Source organism: Rhinolophus hipposideros, assembly GCF_964194185.1.
Source record: "Rhinolophus hipposideros genome assembly, chromosome: 11".
Classification (NCBI taxonomy): Eukaryota; Metazoa; Chordata; class Mammalia; order Chiroptera; family Rhinolophidae; genus Rhinolophus; species Rhinolophus hipposideros.
Genome location: NC_138057.1, coordinates 31,326,019 through 31,351,768, shown reverse-complemented (window position 1 = coordinate 31,351,768; position 25,750 = coordinate 31,326,019). Strand labels below are relative to the sequence as shown.

General features: G+C 33.0%; 1 protein-coding gene across 2 annotated transcripts in view; it reads left to right on the top strand.

Moving 5' to 3' along the window:
- JAK2 (Janus kinase 2) overlaps positions 1 to 22,238 on the top strand; it is a 97,160-nt gene extending 74,922 nt beyond the window's left edge. For both annotated transcript variants that reach the window (XM_081067163.1, XM_081067164.1), the window contains exons 15-25: positions 2,204 to 2,331; positions 3,131 to 3,269; positions 4,833 to 4,984; positions 5,137 to 5,287; positions 6,343 to 6,479; positions 8,666 to 8,855; positions 9,425 to 9,549; positions 9,698 to 9,870; positions 16,896 to 17,013; positions 18,577 to 18,690; positions 18,956 to 22,238. In XM_081067163.1, the coding sequence (XP_080923289.1) occupies positions 2,204 to 2,331; positions 3,131 to 3,269; positions 4,833 to 4,984; positions 5,137 to 5,287; positions 6,343 to 6,479; positions 8,666 to 8,855; positions 9,425 to 9,549; positions 9,698 to 9,870; positions 16,896 to 17,013; positions 18,577 to 18,690; positions 18,956 to 19,063 (1,535 nt within the window). In that variant the 3' untranslated portion in view covers positions 19,064 to 22,238. The remainder of the gene's footprint in view (positions 1 to 2,203; positions 2,332 to 3,130; positions 3,270 to 4,832; positions 4,985 to 5,136; positions 5,288 to 6,342; positions 6,480 to 8,665; positions 8,856 to 9,424; positions 9,550 to 9,697; positions 9,871 to 16,895; positions 17,014 to 18,576; positions 18,691 to 18,955) is intronic.
- Positions 22,239 to 25,750: the final 3,512 nt, after the last annotated feature.

Sequence of the window (25,750 nt, the reverse complement as noted above, 5' to 3'; positions counted from 1 at the left end):
ACATTGGAATAACTGGCCATTTCAGAACAGTACACATTTATTTGGAATTTTGAAGACAAGGCATACAAATTATGGACTGGATTTTTAATGAAGCTGACTGAAATGATTGGTTGTTGATATTAGATATATTCTATGTCTAAATTTAGACAGTTCATAAAAACCCACAAAGTTTACATTCAGAAAATTTCTCTGTAATTCCCCATTTTTCATTAGTAATGTATATTAAATACGCATCCACACTTATGTAACATTGCTTTGTGTATTTGAAAATTGCAAATATTTTCAAAGGTGGTGGTTTTCATATCTGTTCTCTGGAGGTTTCTCAGGTACCTCAGGAGTTTGGTGAAATGAGAGTAAGCGTAAATGGAGTAGTGGAGAATTCTGCCCACTCACTGCCAACTATGGTGGTTCTGTATTTCTCTTTTATTTATTGATGTCTCTCATAGCTTTTTATGGGGGGGGAAAGGAATACACTTATTTACAGAGTTTGAAAACAGTGTCTTAGAGCATTTAATGCCAATTTTTACCCTTGCTTTTATACTTATTTAATTGATTCTGTGATGTACTTTTTTCATATTTAAAAATATCTGAAATTGGGAAGTGTGATATAATCAGTGGCTTGTCAGATTAATTGGCAATGTTTTTTTCTTTTACGATATAAAATAATGGAGCATAGGACAATCAGTGGTTATCTGTGAAATTTAGTAGGTCTTAAATGCCAAGTGAGAAAATTTTATTAAGCTGCTATTCATTGTAACTCCTAGATCTTTTTTTTTTGATACTTGCCTTGTTATAAATTTACTTGCAGTCAATTCTTTTATTTTTTAAACTTAAATGTATTGGGATAACATTGGTCAATTATTAATTATTGGTATATGGATTGTTCTTCAAATTAACTATGGGCAGCAAAACTTTTATTCAATTTGTTTTTGTTACCCAGCAAGGCCCAAAGGCACTACAGTTGTTATAGACCAAATGTAAACTAAATTATTTTTAATATTAGCTCAAGCAGAATCACAATTTGAAATTAGATCTACAGTAGGCATTTTAAAGCAAATATCTGAAATATAGGCATATATGAAGTGTAGGTACTTAATTTACTGGTCCATGGACGAACATGGATTACAATGCAAAAGTCTGTCAGAATTTCTTTACAAATATATATCGTGATACCATGATTAAAATTTTTACTTGAATTTTTGTGGTTTTTATTTTATCTTAATGTTCCATTTTTAATGTTAAGAACCCAAATCCTTTAGTTCTCATTTATATAACAGTATTTATGCTTTAAAAACAACAGAATGACCTCAATAAATTCAAGTCCGAAATTGAGAACTTGAGCTTACTCCATTATTAATTATTACTAGATGACTATAAATAAACCCAAAACTCAGTTAATTACTTTATTAAATAATATGCCTTTATGTAGAAACTGTCTGGGCCTTCAGGAACTTGGTTAGTGCTAACAAATGGAATTTTTATCTCTGTCTTAAAGGCTGTTTTTAGGAGCAAACACTTGTTTCTCTGGCAAAATATATCTTAATAGTATTTTTTAAAAATAGTTTTAAAGATAAAGCAATGTAAAACACCAATTTTTTACAGCACAAATTAAAGGAATGGATGCAGTTCGAATTTAAATTCTCCTTTATGCCTCCAATAGAATAGACATTGCTGTTAATTTTTGTGTGCAGTAAAAGAATTTCAGAAAATGTTGAATGCCTGAATGGTTTCATGGGAGAAGAATTAAATATGAGAAATTTTCATTTGTTTCAAAAGTGCAGCCATAATTCAGTAATAATACATAGAGGTGTGTTGGAGTAATATTTTGTGTGTGTGTGTGTGTGTGTGTGTGTGTATAACGTTATGTATAATTATTTATGTGGTATAAATATAATATGTAATACAATATATTATAATGGATGTTATGTTATATATTATATATTCTATATATAAGAAATTATGTGTAATATTGTATATATAAAATTTAGATTCCTACCTCTTGCTGTTGTGAATAAACTGAAATCTCCAAATAAAATAGTACATAGCTGTTAAACTTCCTTTAAATTAGTGAATTTTATGTAGTTTAATCTCTTTTCCTATAATACCCACATATAACTATAAGTATATTTATAAAAGTTTAAAATTATATATTTTTATTATATGTAGACTAGAGCCTTATTATTATTATTATATTTTAATGCAGATATTCTGGTTCAGGAGTTTGTGAAATTTGGATCATTAGATACATATTTGAAAAAGAATAAAAATTCTATAAACATATTATGGAAACTTGAAGTGGCTAAACAGCTGGCCTGGGCCATGCATTTTCTAGTAAGTAATTAGGATATTCTTTTATCAGAAATTTATTCTTCTATCTTACAAAGCAATGTAGAAAAGATCTTGACCTGGGAACAAGAAATAAATCTATAAATGGATGCTGAGTCATTTAAAATAATCTGTGTTAGTTGCTGAAAGGTATTATTTTAGGCATACATTTATTTGTGTAAAATCACTTTTAAAAGAAATAGTTTTGCCATCCTATCAGTGTCGTAGAATTGCTGACAGACAATCTGTAGTTTGTGTCACTTGGATTTAGAGGATTTAACCAAAAATTATGCAGAAGCATGTTGTGCTAACTATGGATGGCAGAAAATCCCTGTAGAATTAACCTTGTTATGGTGTTGGTGGGCAATTAGAAATTATGTCCAATAAGAAAGCAATATTGCTGGAGAAGCAGGATACCAGAGGGCCAGCCAACACTCGGACCCCTCAGAGTGCACCTATATTCTGCTGCTGAACAGAAAGATGATTTATTTCTGCCAGCTGCCACCTAGGAATAGATACTACTTAAAATCTCAGCTTTATAAAGTGAAGTGGCTTTGGGTAGTTTTAATGTATTTGTTTTATTATGGGCATAGATTATTGTGTCATTTCAAATGTAAAACAGGAAACACAGTGTTGCCACAAAATTTCTTTTTATTATCTCAAAGCATACCTCCAAATAAATAAGTATTAATTAATACTATCTTACCTGTTTTTCTTCTTTAAGTTCAGTTTGGGGCCTTGGACATATTAAGTGCTCATATATTTGTGGATTGATATTTGAATATATGTCATTTAATTTTAATAGGAAGAAAAAACCCTTACTCATGGGAATGTGTGTGCCAAAAATATTCTACTTATCAGAGAAGAAGACAGGAAGACAGGAAATCCTCCTTTCATCAAACTTAGTGATCCTGGCATTAGTATTACAGTTTTGCCAAAGGACAGTAAGTTCTACAGGGATCGTATTTAACATTATTAAGCTTTACTTGGAGAGTAGCATAAAAAACGTTACTTTTTCTCAAACTGTTTTATTGACATGTTCTTGATTAGTAATAAAATTTATCTACCATTGTTAGCAGTCTAAATTAAATTAGAGTTATGTCCTAGTCTGTCCATTTCTCCTTTGTTATAATTATGTCGCAGGGACTGTAAGAACTGTTTTTTAAAACAGTTGTAATCCCTAATTATGTGTGGAAGATCAGATTTTATCCATTTTTAAAGTGAAATTTTCTAATAATCATTCTTTGAGCCATGAGTAAATTTTTTAAATTTTTCTTTCCTTAATCACTAAATAAAAATTAGAGAAGATATATTTATCTAGTTTAATTATTCAGCTAATTGTGACTTTTAAAAGCTTTTTCAAAACACCGTTTTTGTGTGTGTTTCTTAACCTTCTATTTAACACAATTAGTTAAAATGAACATTGCAGTCAAATAATTGAGAGTTTTTTTTGTCCAAATGTTGTAATAGTATTATCTTAGCTAATTTCTCTAATTAAATGTTCTAAATTTAGAATCAAAATTTATTAACTTTTGTACGTTGATACATGGTATCCTTTTTGAGCCAATAATACTTAAACTTGATGGCTTTATCTGACAGTGAAGACAGAGATAATAGGGCAGAAAATGTTACAGAATCTTAGATCTAGTGCTCAGTGAAATTTTACCCTTTGGAATAGTAGGTGAAGGAGAAGTATTCATATGGTGAAGGAGAAAGGCACCTGTTCTCTTTAATCCCTTAATTATACAGCAAAAATACTCACATTGCTTTACCAAAGTAGACCAAAAGATGCAACAGATTATCCTTCCTTCTTGTCTTCCTATCTATCTTTCTATCATCTATCGATCATCTATCTATGCCAGAATACCAGGAGGTGGGGTTCAGGTGCTCAATACGTGGGAAATTCCATGATCTCAGTAGAACCTATGTATGTTAATTCCATACCCAGTATATCTTGGTATAATTTAGTCATCCATCTGCCTGTTGGTTCTGGTTTTTTCATCTACAAATTAGAACTGTCAGTGCTATTGAATCTGCTATTGATGCTAACTTTCCCGTTACTACTTACATATTGTAAAGAAATACAAAACAAAAAAACCTCAAGAGACAATTTTAGCACAAATTTTATGGAAAAATATTTTTTTGAATGCAAAACTAATAGCAAGGGGTAGAGAGACACTATGATTTAATGCAAAGAAGTTTAATTGATCCGGGATATAGGTTTCTAATTCTCTTTGTAATACTAACGAATTGTGTGACTTTGGGCAAATTATCCAATCTTTATGGATCTCAAATTTTGTCATTGTTAAAGCTGAGATATTGAATTATGATCTCAAAGGTCCATTCTAGCTCTTAAGTGTGTTCATCTGCTTGCATGTGCCCATCCCCACACACACACAAATAAAAAAGACATGATTTTTCAAATCAGTTTTAATATTATATGCTTATAAAAGAATTGTTTGCTTATTGGAACTATTTAACCATACTTTGTTCCTATCATTTAAAAGTTCTTCAGGAGAGAATACCATGGGTACCACCTGAATGTATTGAAAATCCTAGAAATCTAAACTTGGCAACAGACAAATGGAGTTTTGGTACCACTTTGTGGGAAATCTGCAGTGGAGGAGATAAGCCTCTGAGTGCTTTGGATTCTCAAAGAGTAAGTTGATATGGACTGTGGAGTTGGAGTTACTCTGTGATCCTTGATACTTCTTTCACATAACTTTATGTGTTTTAGCCTATCTAATGTTAAAAAGAAGGTTGATACAGTGTTATACAATTTATTCTCAATGTGTGGTTCTTTCATTACAGAAGCTACAGTTTTATGAAGATAGGCACCAGCTTCCTGCGCCAAAGTGGACAGAATTAGCAAATCTTATCAATAATTGTATGGATTACGAACCAGATTTTAGACCTTCTTTCAGAGCCATCATACGAGATCTTAATAGTTTGTTTACTCCAGGTATGTATTGATGGAGCCATCTTATTGATTCTCCAGCTATCTTTCTATTTTTATTGTATTTAACAAATCTTTACTAATTTTGTAATCCCTCCGAGAAATTCCTTGATGTCTTTTAGACCTTCTTAATTTCTTATGTTCATATGACTTTTCCTACTTTATACATAATCTAGTTTCCTTTGTGAACACTTTGCAGTTTTTTTTTTTAATTTATTAGTTTCAGGTGTACACGACAAGGTAATACTTAGACATTCATCATTTGTATCCCTAACTCTGTGAACCCTCCTCCCCCATCCACTATCTCTCCAACCTCGCACCGAGCCTTCACATTATATATATAAAATTATAGTTGGCATTCATTATTGTTTAGCTTCTGGTGTACAATGCCATGATCAGGCATCTACAGTATCCCTGAGGTGGTCTCCCAAATGGGACACGTGTCCATCGAATACACAACAAAATCTTTACAACATTATTGATTATGTTCCCCAAGTTAATGTTCAAAAACTGCAGTTTTTAAAAAGGCTTTTTCTCCTTCAATAACCTAATTTTAGTTTGCCAGTTAATGAGTAGTGTACTATGGAAGTTTGTCTTATTTGACTTTTTAAAAAACAATTCTTTGTTTTTTCAAAATTAATTTTCATACATTTTATAATTGATTTTCTAACATGAAGTAGGTTTGTTTTTGTTTGTCCTCTCCTTTAAAATATGTAGCTAAATATGCATGTGTTTGATCCATAGGTATTTCCCATTCCAGTGCTACTCACTATTCTCACAACAAAAGTCAAAATATAATCTTACTTTATAAATATTAAAACTGCCTATTTTGGAAAGTAATCATTTATCCTTTACAAAAATGTTTCTTGAAAGCCTGTCAGATTATGGTTAATAATTAAAGGCTCCTATTAATATAATCTAAACTAAAAGCGTTGTCCTGTATTAATTTGTGTTTAGTATTCCTAACTCATTCTAATCATTTTGGTCAGCTTGACTACATTTCAGTTTAACCAGAGAATGTGTTTGCCGGCTTATGATGGTAATATTCTTTCTTTCTGCAGATTATGAACTGTTAACAGAAAATGACATGTTACCAAATATGAGGATAGGTGTCCTAGGGTTTTCTGGTGCTTTTGAAGACCGAGACCCTACACAGTTTGAAGAGAGACACTTGAAATTTCTGCAGCAACTGGGCAAGGTAAGATGTCAGAAGTTTTAAAAATAGTTAAAGTATAATCATAGAACATTTTATTTAGTAACAAAGATTTTAGAGATTCTCTAAAGTTTACATTTCACAAAATTTTAAGGAATGTTTGTAAAAGAAAGATTTGTTGCCAGATGTTGGAGAAGTGTGTTAAACAACTGTCTTTATTGAAGGATTTCTCACAATCTTTGACATGTAATGTGCATTCAAGAGGATGATCAATTAGACAGTATTTCCCCAATTGATTTGACCGTGGGACTCTTTCTTGATAAAGGGTGCTGCTTTAGTTTTGAAATGGAGAAAGGAACAATTAACCCTTTCTACTCACTCCCTTTTTTTAGGCATCTCAGTGAGAAATTATCTGATTATTAGTTCAGAGTCCAGATGTTGACTAGGCCATGTTCGCTGACAGTTTCTGTCTGATGAAAGACCACACAGTCATACTTAGCCTATATATTTTACGAAAGACTAAGAAAGGCTTAGTAGGTCTAATCATAGTGGTAAGCTCTCTTTCTTCCCCAAAGTTTGCTAGTATATTGTTCTGTACCATGTGACCTTATGAATTAGATTTTGGCATGGATGCATTATGAAGGCCTCACTTAGGACTTGGATCGAAGCTAAATGTTCTGACCCATCTTTAGTAGAGCTAAACATTGGGAGTTACAAAAAGTATTAGCTTAGCTATATTAATACTTTGCTGTTGTTTCTTGTTTGTAAAATATTCTTGGGAATGTTTCAAGGGGTGTTGTAATGGCCCAAAATAAAAAGGTCTAGGTATTTGGGTGTATTAGTCATCTATTGTATAACAGATTACCCTAAAATTTAACTGAAAACAGCAAACATTTATTATTACCTAGTTTAGGTGAATCAGGGTTCTGGGAGCAACTTAATGGATGTCAGCCAGACCTGGCAGTCTCATCTGAAGGCTTGATTTGCGGAAGGTTTACTTCTAAGCTCACACAGTGTGGCTAGTGACAGGCCTCAGAATATCTACTTGCAAGCTCTCTCACCTGGGCCTCCCCCAACATAGCACTGAAAGCAAACACCCAGGGTGGACCCCAGGGTCTTTTTATAACCCAATCACAGGAGTGATGGCACATCACACTGGCCTATGTAATTAGAGATTTAACTCTGAGCTACACCATGGTCTAGGTTTTTTAAAAATTGATTTCAAATATATAACTGAAAATATAGTCACCTAGAATCTTGCAGCTCAAGGACTATGTTGTTTTGTTCTTTAAGAATGCAATAATAGGCAAAATACACTAATTTGATTAATGCTCAAAACTTAATTTTAAATGTTATATATCAGTGTATTAATTCTGTGTAGATAATAAGTCTTAAGTAAAAAGAGAATAGATTTTTTTTAAAGAGACTGACCTTTAAAAAAAAAAAAGGTAGGAACATCCTTATAGGCTAAAAATTTACTTTCTTGAGCAAATAAATCAGACCTTGTATGAGTCTGCTCAGGATACCATGACAAAATACCATAGACTGGGTGGCTTAAAGAACAGATATTTATTTCTCATAGTTCTGGAGGCTGGAAAGCCCGATATCAAGGCTCTGGCAGGGTTCAGTCGCTAATGAGGGTTGTCTCATTGGCTTGCCTATGGCCGCCTTGCTGGGTCCTCACGTGACAGAGAGCTCTAGTGTTTCTTCCTCTTCTGTAAAGGCCCCACCCTATCAGATTAGGGCTCACCCTATGACCTCAGTTATCCTTTATTGCTTCTTCACGGGCCCTGTTTTCAAATACATTTCACATTGTGGGTTAGGGCTTTACTCATATGAATTTGGGGATGACATACACATTCATTCCGTAACAGACCCTTACTCACTGACAGTGATATCAAAGGGTGTATTGTGAAAAAGCAAAGTGCTTCCTGGAAGTTAGTGATAGAAATTTAGGAATTCCCTGGCGTGTCCTTTGGGTTGTCTTAATAATTAATGTTCATGATTTGTGTTTAAATGCTTTCTTGAAGTTGTTTGTATTTCAGCTTGTAATTCCTTTTGAAGAAATTAAATGCATAGATTTACCTGTTGAAATAGTTCTCTTTTTTTGTTCTGCAAGTTGCCTAATGTAAGCTTAGAGATGTTTGTTAATTCTAATTAGAATTGCCTATGTCATTAAAGTTTGTTAGGATTTGTGTAGAAAACTTACCCGAATGTGCTATGTTGTTTAGGGTAATTTTGGGAGTGTGGAGATGTGCCGGTATGACCCTCTACAAGACAATACTGGGGAGGTGGTGGCTGTGAAAAAGCTCCAGCACAGTACCGAAGAACACCTCCGAGACTTCGAAAGAGAAATTGAAATCCTTAAATCCCTGCAGCATGACAACATTGTAAAGTACAAGGGAGTGTGCTACAGTGCTGGTATGTTGCCCATTGAAACCTAGTTTGAACTCAAGGTATGTCACTGGCATCCTGGATAATAGAAACATATCCTGTCTCAAGATGGACTTATCCCAGTGCCCAGAGAGAGCAGACTGGAGACTGTGCTTAGTCATGGTGGGCGATAGTTAACAGGAAGTCTTTGGCGAGTTGGTTAATCATTATCTTCACTAAGGATGGGTGGTTATCATTCCTGCTTAGGCTTACCAAGTGGATATCATTTTTAAAGAAAAAAAATTGTCTTTCTTACATTTTCTTTAAAAATATTATTTTGGAAGTTAGATGCTTTTTGTTCAATGTAAGATGAGGAGAAAGGAAGGTTTCGGTTAGCATAAAGGTTTACACAACTATTTTGAAAGCTTCTTTTCAAAACTTTTTGATTTAAAAAGGCCCTTGTTTTTAACTACTGTATCACCTTTAATTTATAGTCAAATGTCATTTAGAGTCAGATTTTATATATCTTTAAGTCATTTGTATATGGTTGTTTTCTAATATTTCATCAGTAAAATATGGCAAAGTAAAACATTATGTTCCCATTTGTACATTAAAAGGCCGGCGCAATCTAAGGTTAATTATGGAATATTTACCATATGGAAGTTTACGAGATTATCTCCAAAAGCATAAAGAACGGATAGATCATAAAAAACTTCTTCAGTACACATCTCAAATATGCAAGGTACCTAATATTCTGTTTGTTGTAGATGAAGAAAGTATGTTGAAGTAATTGTTAAGAACTTGTTTTTTTTTAGATAATGAAGGGAGTATATGTGGGTAAGACCATGTAAATCGTTTATGCTGAAAGAAAAATGTTATTTTATCCATAGGGTATGGAATATCTTGGTACAAAACGATATATCCACAGGGATCTGGCAACAAGGAATATACTGGTGGAGAATGAAAACAGAGTTAAAATTGGAGATTTTGGGCTAACTAAAGTATTGCCACAAGACAAAGAATACTACAAAGTGAAAGAACCTGGTGAAAGTCCCATATTCTGGTGAGTGTATTTTAGCACAATAAAATGAATTTTTTAAATGAAATTTTAGGTCACAAACTTCAACCTTTATTGTTATTATTAATAGTTTGTCATTTATATATTTACAATAATAGCAAAATTTATCATGCCTACATTGGGCTTAAATGCATTTCATGGATTATCTCAATTCCCATAACAACCCTTGCAGAATATGTGTTGTTATCTCATCTTAAGCATGAAGGAACTGAATTGTAGACAGGTTAAATAACTTGCTCAAGATCAAGGTTTTTTTAGATCCTACGTTATATTAAGTGAAGTCATAGTGTTTGTCTTTCTCTGTCTGACTTCTTTCACTTAGCATAATACCTTAGAGGGGTTGGGGGAGGTAAGAAGATGGGAGAAAAAGGTGAAAGGGAGTAAGAGGCACAAACTTCCAGTTATAAATAAATAAAGAAGTCACAGGAATGTAATGTACAGCATAAGGAATATAGTCGGTAGTATCATAATACTTTTGTATGGCAACAGGTGGTTACTAGATTTATCACAGGGATCACTTTGTAAAGTATATAAATGTTGAATAACTGTTAATCACCTGGAACTCATGTAATATTATATGTCAACTGTACGTTAATAAAAAGAAATAAAGTGATAGTTACATTTTTTAAAAAAGTTTACTGGATAGACAAGAGGAAGGGCATTCCATGAGGAGGAGAAGAACAAGAGGATCAGGGCCTTGCAAGTGAAGGGCATAATTACGAAACAAACAGGGAGTAATTGGGGCTGGAATGGTACTGAGCCATGTGCACCACGTTAGTGAGTTCAGACTTGATTCAGTAGACAGTATGTAGGTGGGAGATTGGAGGCTTTATCCAGGGGAAAGACGGTGAGATTCATGATGTAGGAAGATAGCTCTACTCTTCGTGAACAGAAGTTCTCAAAGTGTGGTGAACTCTGGTACCTCCTTTAGGGAGTCTGATGTCAAAAGTGTTTTCATAGTAATACTAAGATTTTCCACTCTAATTTTTTCATGAGTAGATAGTGGAATTTTGCATAGCCTATAATCTTATAGTCTTCTATTAAACAAAAGATTAAAGAAACTTGCAAAAATGTAAAACAGTGCTTCTCACAAAATTTTTTCTTGTTTGGAAAATAGTTATTGTTCTTAAAAGTGTTGTGTTAACGTGCTGGGTTTATTGTTATTTAAATGAATTAATAAGCACTTTTACATTTCCTTAGTTTTAATATCTAAGATGGTAAATATTGGTAGATATAACCCACATAAACAAAAGCTGTTTGGGGACTTCAATAATTTTTAAGAGTACATCGGGGGCCTTTGACCAAAAGGTTTGAAAATTACTGATATACAGAATACATTGTATTAAGGAGAGGCTAACAGCAGAGAGAAGGCTAATTAGACAACTTTTGCAAGAATCTAGGCCATTGGTTTTCTTATTTATTTATTTATTTATTTATTTATTTATTTATTTTTTAAAGATTTTATTGGGGAAGGGGAACAGGACTTTATTGGGGAACAGTGTGTACTTCCAGGCCTTTTTTTCCAAGTCAAGTTGTTGTTTTTTCAATCTTAGTTGTGGGGTGCCATTCAGCTTCAAGTTGTTGTCCTTTCAGTCTTAGTTGTGGAGGGCGCAGCTCAGCTCCAGATCCAGTTGCCATTTTTCTAGTTTCACAGTCCCTTGCGGGAGTCGAACCGGCAACTTTGTGGTTGAGAGGACACACTCCAACCAAGCCATCCGGCAGCCTTCGGAGTTAGGAGCATGGAGCTCTAACTGCCTGAGCCACCGGGCCGGCCCCAAGGCCATTGGTTTTCAAAACAGATGTAGTAAAATAAGACCAGGTCTTCAATTCATTTTTGCTCCAAAAGACACATTAGAGCTGATTGTCTGGATATGTCTTATTTTCGGGGAAACACGTGTGTGTGTGTGTGTGTGTGTGTGTGTGTGTGTGTGTGTGTGTGTGTGTGTGTGTGTGTGTGTGTGTGTGTGTGTGTATCTCCACTGAAAGATTTATGAAAAACTGTGTCTTTTGCTGCACATTTTAAAATTGATAGCTAAAATTTTTTCTTTGTAAATTTAAATACTCATAAATAATATATTTTTTCAAGTGTTATAAATATTGACATTTAAATAACAGGTTTACTAATCTTTTAGGTGTATCCAATGAAATCTAAAAATAATAGCAATTTGACAGCTATTGTGACCCACTTTACAAAGTATAGGGACAAACATTTTACTTTTGATAGACATTTTCATTCTCTTTCTCGTTAAAATTATATTTGCACTTCCCTTCTCACTCAAAATTTTGCATGCTGTATTATATTTTGTACTTGGAAAATCTTTTGATCACCTACCTCCTTTGTAACCAAAATATGTATATAAATTGAAATTAATTTTTACATTTCCTCTGACTACAAAATTCATAGGTAATCACATTTTTCTTCAGGATTGAGTTCTCGTTGAAGTTACCAGGGTACAGTTTTTTTTATGCTATGTAAATAAATTACAAATTTGGATAATTGTTTAAAAAGTTTTATTGGAGACATTTCTTAATGAGATAAATGGAGGTTTTCCCCCCTCTGATTATTTCATATATCCTTGGATGAATATTATTTATTCTATGCTGGGCCCAGATTTCAGCATAAATTCTATGTTTATTTTGCATTCTTATAGGTAGGTGTAAACACTGAGAAAACTTGTTTGTGTGTAAATAAGTAGATGGGAATGGAAGAAGTTTTGTTTTAACAATATCATTCATTTCTATGACTACTTCTGAGATATGTAGTAAAAAAGTATATAGTGATCGTCCATTAAAATTTATCCGTTCACTGGCAATTTCATTAGATCCGTTCTTTTTTCCTTTTTATTGAAAGTAAATAATTGAACCCACTTGATTTTTAAAAGTGGATTTACTACCCAATCATTAGAGTCATTCATTTCTCAATCTCTGGGTAGTAGTATACCAAAAAATTTTTCAAATTAATTCAAATCAAGGTGTTGCTCTCATTTAGAGGCATGTTGTCTAAATGATACATTCAGTTACAAAAACGATATTGTTAATTTCAATATGGTATATTTAATAACATATTTTACCATGTTTTAAATACATTATTTAAATATGGCAAACCTTTGTGCTGCCTCGAAGCTTGAGTCATTTTATTAAGAATGTCCTTTACATGGGGCAGCCCGTTAGCTCAGTTGGTTAGAGCATGGTGCTCTTAACAACAATATATATTCGGTAGTATCATCCATATATATACTACCATCTCCTAAATTTTAACATCTTTGACCTTTCTTTTGTGCTTCCAACTTATTGAACATTTCCATATTCAAGTTCTAAAGGCAAATAGAACTCCATCCCCACCTTTTCAGCACCCTTCACAACTAGGTTGAAACAACTATGTGACTTGGAACTCACGGCTCCTGAAAAAATACACTTAAATAAACAAAAGTTAAAAAAAAAAAGAAGGAATGTCCTTTGCACAACTCATTTGGCAATGCCAGGCCTCGTTAACACATTACATTTAATTTCTGACAGGAAAATCTGACTTCAGTTTTTAATTCAAATAAGTATATTAATATTATGAAATATTTCTAAAAAACAAATTGCAAAACACATGTGCAGAGGTATGTTTATAAAGAAGCTAGGAAAGCATATTCCCCAGAGCACCTTCTTTTCAAATATCTTTTTAATTTAAATATTCACTTTCATATCTAATTTTATATTCTGTCATAATGAAAGCCCCCAAGTTATATTAATTTCGGGCCCTGTATTTCTCCCTGCATTATCTGGAAAGACACATCACAAGATAAGTGTCATTACTTTCATATCAAGTTATGAAGATAAGATAAATAACTTCTCATTACTTTATTTGCAATAAATAATACAGAATAAAATGTAGCTAAGATTATAACTTATGAAGTAAGGTATATGGTAAAAGGCCTGATATTCCTTCAGTTTATATGTTGGGGAGAGATATGTATCAAACTCTGATTTTTGACTTTGTGGAATCATTAAATAAGCTTGAATAAAAATCAGAAATAACATCATTTTCATCATGGTCCAATTTTTTCTATATATTTAATGAAGAAGAAAGCTATATACTGCTAAAACTTAGATGGGCTATTGGCATATAGTTTTACTTTAATATTAACAAGTAAAAACATTGTTTTATATAATGAAATGAGGTTGACTACATTTTGTATTACTATTTCAGAATATAAGTTGATAAAATAGATTTTAGCTAACTTATTGAGTAATGAACACTAAATCTAGTCTGAAAGAAATCAGATATAATTTTTATCCATAGGATTTAGCCATCATATTTTTTAAAAATTATAATTTTATTTAAAAGAATCTTTGTCATGTATTGCTTTTGTTGTTCAAAAGTGCTCTTTGTTTTAAGCTAACAGCATGTTCCAGCATGTCCTAGGGATTGGTTTTAAGAAGAACTGAGGGAAACATGCTTCTGCTAAAATATTTTTTTAAATTGTTGAAGCAGGGTTTTGGACTCATGGAGGACCCTTATACTGTTCTTGATATAGATTACCCCTGGCAAAATCTTTGTCTAACCCTGGGGTTATCTTCATCTGGTTTGAAGACCTCTGTACCCGTCATGGGATAAGGATCTGACTTGACCTAAGACTGTAACAGCGATATTGGGTTAGGATACTGATTCGAGACATTTCTAAAACATACTTTAAAGGGACTTGGTGGCTCATTAGACTTTGGAGTGAAAGATGAGTCAAAAATAATTCTTAAGATTTCCAGCTTGGGCAGTTAGTTTGTGATGCAATTCATTGCATAGCGAAAGTAAAATAATTAAAAGGTTTGGGAAAGGTGGGGATCGAGTTCTCTTTGCCTATAGAACTTGAATATGGAAATGTTCAATAAGTTGGAAGTACAAAAGAAAGGTCAAAGATGTTAAAATTTAGGAGATGATAGTATATAGATGGATGATACTACCTGAGAGAAAAGTTTTTGACAAGAGAGGAGGAAATCTGGTGATGGAACCTTGGGGAAACCCAGATTTAGAGGCTAGAGAAAAGTAGGGGAAGTGTTGGGGAAATATAATTAAAAACTAAATCCCCTCCCAAACCAGAACTTACCACAAAGATAGAAGAGAAAGAAAAGTTTTATTACTGAATAAGCATTAATCCAGAAAATGTGCGTCAGAAGCAATTTGCTAAGAGATTGCAAAGAGAGAAAGAAATCTTACTCTTTTATGTGGCTAAGCAGATTCAGCCCATTACATATGTGTTTTCAAGATAAGCAATAACTAACTAGCTCTCACGTGAGAGGACTTGATATCACCATTTGTCACACATAGTTCATCCTAAATTCACTGGTAATTGAAGTCATCATCTGTGTTAGTTAATTGGCTTTAACAAAGGAGAAATAAACTTCTCATATCTTTATGACAGGAGGTAGTTTTGTAACTTGGAAGAAGGCACCTGCTCGTAGGATCCTACCCTACCACAGAAACTGGGAGGTCGGAGTGCTGTCTTCCTTGATGATTTCATTTCTTTGAAATGACAAAGAATTTACAATGATAAGTTTTCTAAAATAAATGCTTTAAGAAAAAAGGAAGAAGAATGTTTTCCCTCATTTTCAGCAGGGAAAATTATTTTTTATTTGTATTTATCCTTTCATAAGTGATGGGAGAGAGAAAAATAGTCTTGGAATTGAGGGGGGGAAATTGTGAAGAGTGCCTTCATGAAAACCAAAGGAAGAGAATATTTTGCAGTGGTTGGGGGTGTAACTCTGTATTCAAGATTATATTCCATTTGTGGAATAAAACTAACATTCATTTAAAAATAACAAATATGTAAAGTTTTTTAAAAACCTAAATATAAAAAGAATATAACATTACATGGTTAATTGTGTAGTATGAACTTCTAGTTTAAAAATTCAGTAGCACGAGGTCATTAAGACCTTGAGTAATCAGAGAAGGATTTGTGGAAGTGAGTAAATTTAAACTAGATTTTGAAGGATAGATTAACTTTACATAATTCATAATTTTAATCTCATCAGTCTAAAACAGATCTCTGTTGCCATCCTCTACAATAAGGATGAACTTGGCGATGTAACCACAGTACTCACAGTCCATTGGCCAAAATTCTCCTTTAGATAGTATTGATACTTGAGTAGATGATGGTACCATTTCTCCCCGTGGTTCTCTGTGCTTTCTCTCATAATCACTCCCCTCTGATTAACAGGCTCTTTGTTTTATATGCTAATATATTCAAGTCTTGCTCTAGTTTAGAAGCCATTTTACCTTTCTGGGATACTTATCTGAATTCACTGAAAGCTTAACTTGCAAAGAGCTCCTTATATTTCAGTTCTTGGAAAGTACTTTGAGTTAATCCTGGTCTTTCCTATAGAGACAAAAGTAAATTTTTTTGGATTTTAGTTATCTTTGTGTGTTGGAGGTTCCCAAGACCACCCTCAGGTTTGATGATTCACTAGAAGGACTCATAGGACTCAGAACACAGTCAAATTCATGGCTGATTTATTACAGGGAAAAGATACAAAGCAAAATCAACAAAGGGAAAGTGAGTCTGGGGCAAAGCCTGGAGGAAAACCAGCACCAGTTTGTAAGGGTCCTCTCCCAGTAAAGTTCTATGGGACACACGTAATTCCCCCAGCAGTAAATTGTGACAACACATGGGAAATGTCTACCAAGGAAGCTCATTAGAAACTCAGTGCCCAAAGTTTTTATTGAGACTGCCTGGCAGCCACACCAAAATTCCAGACTCTCAAAAGGAAAGCAGGTGTTCAGCACAAACCACATTTTTGACACAGTGAGTCACTCTTACCATTTAGGGAATTGTGGAAACTCTCCTAAAATCTAAGTTCACAGGTACCAATCAAGTGCCAACATTGCAAGCAGCCCTTTTGAGGATGGCAGCCTCAAGCCTGCTATGTTAACTTTTTCCTGTACACCTTGCTTTTTTAAATCCAGTGATTTGTAGGTAACTGTAAAAGTTGGCAAATCATGTAACTCTTTTAAATGCTTTCATATATTACAGGTATGCTCCAGAATCACTGACAGAGAGCAGGTTTTCTGTGGCCTCAGATGTTTGGAGCTTTGGAGTGGTTCTGTATGAACTTTTTACATATATTGAGAAGAGTAAAAGTCCACCAGCGGTCAGTGTGTTTTATTTAGTTTCAACTTTGCTTTTTATTTAGTTTCAACTTTTCTTTTAACATGAGAAAAGCTTTTTCCAAACAATGGTAGTAAGCTTAAGGCTCATTTTAGAGCCTATTATTTCTTATTTGTAAGATAGCATCCAATAAAATAACTCAATTTATTCATTAAATTAATTTGAATTTTTAAAAGGGTGGGGTTGAGTACTATTTAGTATATTCTATTAACATTATTCTTACAAATCCAATAAACTCATTCATTCTAGGAATTGTTGCAAAAGTTAAACCTTTGAAAGTAATTTTTTTCCTGTTCATTGTAGAATTTTTTTTAATATAAGAAAGTATAAAAAGGAAATAAAAATCATCTCTAATTCAAATTCTCACAGATAACTAATATTGTGGTATACTTTCTTCCAGGCTTCTTTTAATTTTATATATAAAAGTGAAATTTTATTAAAAATATTTCTTTTATGAAATAAAGGTTCTACTAGACAGCTTGCTATCCTGCATTTTCATTAAGTATTGTAGCATGGATATATTCTTACATTAGTAAATATTTACTGCAAATATGACTTCTAACTTACGGGTAGCATTTCATCATAAGGCTATAATTTCTGGACAATTATTTTCCATTTTTCAGTCTCTTAAGTAACACTTCAATGAACATAGTGTACACTCTTATACATAAATATTTATGTTTATCTCTGGTTATCATCTTAGAATAAAAGTATAATTATGGATGAAAGGTTATGAACTCTTAAAGGTTTTTGATTATTTCAAAATGCTTTCCAGAAAAGGTATACCGGATTACATTCTCATTAGTGCATAGGGTGTGCACGTTTCATCATTTGACTCTATTATTACATTTTTATGCAGTTTTGCCAAATTGATAGAGAAGTTGTATCTGTTTGATTTTAATTTGCATTTCTCTTATTACTGTGGTTAAAAACATGTTTATTGGGTGTTTGGGGTGTGTGTGTGTCTGCATTGTCTCCTCATGTGCTTCGTCTGTTTTTATATTGGTAATTTTTCTTACCAGTTTAAAAGAGCTCTCTATATTTAAATAATACGTTGTAAATATTTTTCTCAGACTTTAATTTTATGACTTCTTAACCTTTGAAAGTTTTCTCTCCATTGAATTTATGCTTAAATAATCATTCTGCGTTTTCTTTTTATTATGTCCTCTTTTACATTCAAGTTTTTATTTCAGCTGCAATGTAATACGACATGTTAGATAACAACAAAATAATGTGAATAATAACAAAAAAATGTGAATATGTTTTTAGTTCACTTGTTTTGGGCCCTTCTCAGGGAATTTGTGTTGACTATGTTACAGTTATGGAAATGGCATTACAGAAGTTCCACATTTAACAATCTTTTCTGAAATATGACCGACAGGAAGTTTTTGATGCTTAAAAAAATCTGGTTTTTAAAAGTTTCAAACATAGAAGAAAACATACATATACAGAATTTTTCCCATTTACTGAAGAAGTTGAGAAAGAATTCTGCTTCAAATTAAAAGTACCCCCAAAAATCTCATTGAAAAGTGGGTTTGTGTTTCAGGAGTTCATGCGTATGATTGGCAATGACAAACAAGGGCAGATGATTGTGTTTCATTTGATAGAACTCCTAAAGAATAATGGAAGATTACCAAGACCAGACGGATGCCCAGATGAGGTAACAAAAAAAAATTTTTTTATTCAGGGTAATCATGCATTTTCTTTTCCTTTTTAAACAAGAATTTCAGGTCACTTTATGAAATTTACTTGATGACCTTTTAGATAAATAACATACTCACATGACTGTGGGTCTAGGTCTAGCTATAGCCATGCCATATACCTGTACGGGAAAATTAAGTGGGAGTTCCAAATCCATGTCTTCTACCAATTAAAAGATGGCACTTTGTATTTGTTGTAATTTTGGTTTATTTTCTCTTGTATAGATTTATGTGATCATGACAGAATGCTGGAACAATAATGTAAATCAGCGCCCCTCTTTCAGACACCTAGCGCTTCGAGTTGATCAGATAAGGGACAGTATGGCTGGATGAAAGAAACGAGCTTCACTCTGAGACCAAAACAGAATTAGAGAACAAAGTTTTGTATTTCCTATTGCTGTGGACTATTATTACATATATTATTGTTATGTATATTATGATGCTAGCCAGCAATGATGTGGAAATATCTGCTCAAAACTTTCAACGTTGAGTGAGTTTTTCTTCAAGAAGTCACCAGAAGAAGAAATTGATGAAAATTCCTTAGTACAGAATTTTGTAAAAAGTTTCATGAACCTGATCAGTCAGTTAACATCATCTTTCTTTGGCAAAAGAAAAATAATACACTTTTTTCAACTCAGAATTTTGAGAAATGAAGAGCTTGTAACATAAGTTTTGCAATGTTAAGGATGTGCAGAATACATATGTACAGTTTTTACCACAGTGAATGTATGCTACCTTGGCATCTTGTGTGATGTTTTACACAAGGGCCGGTATTCATTAATAGTGTTTTCTAACTTTTTTATAGTTGATCTACAGTAACTTCACAATACAAACAAATTAAGATGCTCAGATAATTGAATAAGCACCTTTGTGTCCTTGTTCATCTGTATCATTGGCCAGCAATATAAGCAGGTATACACTTTTAGCTTATAGCTCTATGTATTGTAAATATTTTTCAAAGAAAAGGGAACAAATATTTAGTTTTGTTTAGGAAATCTCCCTGACTCTAAAAAATACATTTTGAAATGGAACAAGTTTACAAAGCTGTAACACAATCTATTTTCTTATTTGTCTCCCTTGTTTCTGTTTGTGGTATGTTTTTTTAAATAGAACTATCTCCAAGTTTTTCTAAGACTATGGTGAATAGTTTTCTTTTAAAATTTTGAGATTACGAATGTAGGGATATTGTCATCCCTTGAGCTGTTAGCTGCCAGTGAGATTCTTCAATCCCTGGGACCTATAGACATGCATTAAATTAAGTGTAAGCCATAAAATAATATTGTTTTTAAATATATAAACTTATTAAGATGCATAGTGAGTTAGGAATTTTTTTTTCTAAAGACTATATTTTAGGGATTTCAGAAATCTCTGTTGCAGTTACAGAAGAAATTTCCTTTTGTTGGAGATTCTTATATACAAGGAAGAAATGAGAGTAAATTGGTGGGAAAGTATACTTATTTTATTCAAGAATGCCAGTAGAAAATTCATAATATATGCCTTTTAAGAAAAATGAGAGTGTACATATTTTCAATGAAGTAAAAAGGGTTGTTTATTGTTGTCTTTATTTGTTTTAGTGCTACTCCATTTTAGACACCATACGCAAAATATGGTGGGGTTTTTTGTTTTATTTATACAAAGTTTAAAGTACTTAGTATTTTGGTTAAAAATAGTTTCTTTATTTTCAGTGTTATATGCTATTTTTTTAAACTCGTACTTAAGACTTTTGATTATTTTTCTATTTTTGGGAGCTGGTTTTAAAATGCAAATTACATAAGAAAAAAATGCCTGACACATACAGTTTGAGATTTTTCGGTTGGACTGATGTAAGGAGAAGAAATGCTTTTTACATGCTCTTTAAAGCATCTTAGTAGTTAGTGACTGCAGAAATCATCTAAAATGATAGTATTAGATTTTTAAGATTTCTAGTAGATATTTTGATGAAAGTTAAATATAATTTTTATTTAATTTGTGAAGACTCCTCAAGGATCTGTAAATGTAATGCAGTTAAAGATCTTCCGTTCTGCTTTTCAGATTAAAAGCATATCATATGATATGCTTGATTTTAGATTTTTGTACTAAAACTTAAATACTTAAAGGTAGATTCTTAAAGTCTAAAACATTTTGTTTGTTTTTAAGAACAAATGTTAACTAGATTTCTTTTCAAAATATTTTTAATGTTTCAGTTTTAAGAAAAAAATCCCATATAAACATTCTTAAGTGTTTAGAGTGGGATAACTACCTTATTGTAAAATTCCAAGTTTTCAAGTGAATTACTATTCATTAAGGGTTAGTGATGTTTTACATTTTGATTTGTGACCAAACATAAAAAGAAATTAACCCTGTTTAGTTGGTTCTGCAGAAGAAACAGATACTAACTAATTGGTATTGTACCAACTAATACCAAAATGTTTCTTCAAATTAATATTCTTCAGAAATGAGGGTAAAGATTTTCTTTGAATTCTGTAGTTCTGTAAATATTCTAGTATATTAAGTTATACAGTTTTTATACAAATAATTCCCTATGTCCATGGCTACCTGCTTTGGGAAATAGTCACTTTTTAATGTTATTTATATATATGCTGCCAGTAGCACTATAATTTTGCTGTGAAAGAGTGCTTTTTTACAACTCAAGATTTCTGCTATAAAGTCAAATGAAATTTTTATCACAACTATAACTTCCGATATTTCCATTTTATTTGAACAGTTTTATTATGGAGTAGACATTAGGAAATACCTACAGTTCTATACCTGGGGAACCATTCTCCATGGGGTGGCATTATGTGGGCAGTTTATTGAGACTGTGTTATTTTCTTTTTGTGCCTTTAGCATGTTCTCACAAAATTGAAATATTGATGTAATAAATATTCAGAAGTTATTTTCTTTTGTACTGTCACCTAACCAAGTAAGTAGGGTACATACAGTGGTTTAGGGATGTGCAAAAAAAAGCCTTTTATAATAGTAAATTATCTTTAGATTTTTTTAAAGAAATGCTTCCTAAGATTGCTCTCAACTACTGTGTGCTCTTTATGAACATTGCTGTATCCACTCAGGTTTCTGGCATTTAAATTATTTCTCATGAAATTTTCTCTAATTTTCTAGTATAACTTTCTAAAGATCCTTCAGTTTACTATATTAGAATAAATAATAAGAGTAAGTATAAGTCAGCAGGATTACCCAAACAAAAGACTAGATTATATGAGATAAACTTCATTCTATTTAAGAAAAAAAATCAGAGTATGTATATCAGAAAATACTTTGTGTTGTGTTTACTCCCAGATTTGGGTTAGTGGTACTTAATTTCAAGACAACTAGCTGCTAAGTGTTTCATGATGCTAACAGTAACATTAGAGAGATTTCAGAATGACATCAAAAGAAGAGAATTCTAAAACTTTCACATTAATCATATTTGTACAATATGTATATCGTACAGCCTTTAACTTTTCATATGATCAAATTCTTAGTAAAATGTACATTCTATACCTAAATATTAAAATATTTATTATACTTTATTACAATATGTTCTTCTTTAGATTAAGAAATTAATTTCTATTGTGCTTATACTAGATGGCATTGCTTAATTGGCTGAAGCCCTAAACAAGGTTCATTTTTTTAATCTTACAAATGTATAAGGAAAAGCCTTGTCTCCAATTGAAATACCGGTCTTTATTAACATGTTGTTTTTTTTTAATTTATTAGTTTCAGGTGTACAAGACAAGGTAATACTTAGGCGTTCATCATTTATATCCCTCACACTGTGAACCCCCCTCCCCCCATCCACTATCCCTCCGACCTCGCACAAAGCCATCACATTATATATATAAAATTATAGTTGGCATTCATTAATGTTTAGCTTCTGGTGTACAATGCCATGATCAGGCATTCACAGTATCTCTGAGGTGGTCTCCCAAATAGGACGCATGTCCATCGGATACCCAACAAAATCTTTACAACATTATTGAATAAGTTCCCCAAATTAATTTTCAAAAAACCCTGAGGCCATCTTGTGGTTATCGGCTGCTTCCTAATCCCTTCACCTTTCCCCTTATCCCCAACCCCTATTAATATGGTTTTAAAAGTTGTTAATGGTATGTTTTGTGTGCTGGTAGTCTAAGCCTGTCAATAACTAATGTTGTGGTTGAACCATCCTAGTAGTTATTATGACTGCAAGATGCAGTTGAGGAATAACTATCAGGAAACTTTGGAGAAAAAAAAAAAAGGTTCATTACTTATAGGACCTGGAAATTACCTAGCAGACCTGGGGCCACACAGTGAAGTCGTGGGTCGAGAAAGAGAGAGTACAGGGGGGGGCCTGGGGTTGTTTTGTTGTGGTCAAGGGTGGGGGCCTAGGGTTTTGTGGGCTCTTTATTGGTGAATTTAAAACATAACAGCAGGAATTTAAAGCATAGGAAGAGAAAAAAAACAAGTTGCTCAAATGGTCAGTTATTGAAATTAATCAAGATCTCAGAAACAAAGGAGTCTTAGTGGAGGGAGGTAGACTGGTTCTTCTTCTAGTCTTGTGACTGGCAATGTGTTTATTGGAGATAACCTCTTTGTAATGGATGTATCAGCAATCAAAATGTAAGTCAGATATTTGCATTACAGAAAAGAATACCCAACTGTCAGGGCTTATAGTACATGATCCATTATAAAGCCTTTTATTGCGTAGGAATTGCTTAACATCTTTTTTTTTTTTAACACAACTGGATTTATAAAATGAGATGGTTAAAAGAACTCTAAGAGTCTCTGTTCCAGTCATCCATAGTCTTAGATTTTGTGACTAGTTTTGATTTTAATATCTGTAGTAGGAAGCACTCCTATAAATGTTTCTTGGGGTCAAATCAGTCAGCTTTGAGCAGTGTGAGCAGACAGAATCATAGCTTTTAGATTTGACTTTTGGTAAATAATAAATAGTGCAAGGTGGTAAGAAAAAGATTGTGTTCAACAAACAAAACTTGAATGGCTAAAAGCTTTTCTAAAAGAAAGGGTTTCTTGAGCCATATGCTAGCCAGGAAAGGACCCACGTCCTGGGGCAGGAAGTTTAAACCACCGTCAGCAGGGCTAAGTAGAAAAGATAAACATGTCTGCCGTCCTGGAGTTGATGGGCACTTTCACACATTGTGTTTTGGGGAAGAAAGATGTAAGTTGCTTTGAAAGAATTGACTTTGGTTACAGATAAGGGGAGTGTGAGAGGATGAACCAGGGGCAGTTCTACGATAGGTGCACAGTCTGTAAGGAAGAAATGTTTACTACTTTTAATTGGTTACAGGCAACAATCCGGAAAGTTCATGTATATGCAGGATGTGGTGGTGTCTAGCAGTTGGCTAATAGAGGGCTGGAGGTTGATTCAAAGCTCCAATATCCATCCAGGAATGTGAGCATTCTTTTGTTAGTTGGAACACAGCTATGGTAACTTAAAAATAAAGACCTTTCAAAGTGAGAGGCAACGTTTACTTGAGATAATAAGAATAGCTATTTGGGATTCATTTAGGCAGAAGCCCATAGTGTTCTGATTGGAAGACAAGGCAATGGGTATTTATGAGAAAGGGAAGGGGAACAATCATATCAATAAAAGAAAGCTATTGGTGCTGATAACATAGTGATGTTAATTCTTTTTTTAAAATTAAATTTATTGGGGTAACAATGGTTAGGAAAATTACATAGGTTTCAAGTGCACAATTCTGTAATACATCATCTATATATCGCATTGTGTGTTAATTCTAAACAATGTTTTAAATTTTAAGTTTGGTAGTCATCAGTCCAGAAGTCATAACAACTGCTTTCTTGTTATTTTTGCAAACAGTTCTTTGGGACACGATGTTGCGTTAGGCCCAGTCCAAAGGTTATTTTGCCCTGTTTTTACATTGCAAAGATTTGAGGCATAAGACGTGCAAGGCAGTTCCTCTGGCATGGCAGCTCCAGCTCCATTTTAAAGTGGCTCCATTTATATTATTGTTTACATTCCCCCCTTTTGATCAGGATCTTTCCTTGAAAGTATTGCTGATCAATTATTGGAAAGCAGCACTGATCAATTATTAAAATCATCATTGGTCTTCAATTGTCAGGTGGCTCGTTTTGGATCTGTCATCCCAGTCCCTCATCTAAGAAGGCTCATTCCTGGTATGTCACAGCCCATGCAGAAAGTAAAGTGTCTTTTTAGGAGCCTTAGGCCACATTTTAGCAACAAGCACACCAGATCAGAGGAAGGCTTTTACCTTCATATCTCTTGAAGGACAGACATCTGTAGTTTCTTGAGGCTTCTCATATGAAGTCTCATAGGCTGTAGTGATCATCTCAAAACATTGAGCAACCACTATCAGAATGGTGTCTTTATAACTTTGAGCTATGCAAAACAAAGATGTATAACAGCAAAAGTTTTTATAATAAACAAAATGGTAAGTTCAAGTTAAAGAATAGATCTGAGGGCAGTCAGCTGAGGATATTAAAGAACCATGAGGGGTTAGTGGGCACTGTGCAATGGGCATTTTATAGTGGCTTTGTTTATATGTTACTGTTTACAGCTATTAACTGGTTAACAATTCTCGTCTCTTTTTCTCACTGTCTGGCAGCTGTAATTTAGAACATCTCAAATTTTCTCTCTTCAGTGATTTAGCAGGATGTGGTAAAGACAGCAGTCAGCTGATAAGGCACATTATCAGTTGCAGATGATCCGATATCAGAGCAAGTACTAAAAACAAATGAAAGCATGCAATAGATTTATTGATCAATTATCCTTTCAAGCACAATTGTATACATAGATGAAAATGTTTAGTTGTGCTTTTCATACAAAAGACAATTAAGTGGGGAGTATTTTTAATGAAAATGTTTATGGTCTTTCAAATGCTTGGAATATATATGAATCTCAGTGTGAATTTTCTATTACCCTGTAGCACAAGACTGTGAGTTGGAATTTATTTACTGAAATTAAAAACATTAGTGATCAAGGAAATTATAGATACTAAAGAAAATGGACACAATGAGAAAGATAAGTCTAACACTCAAGGCACTCAATTATGAAAATAT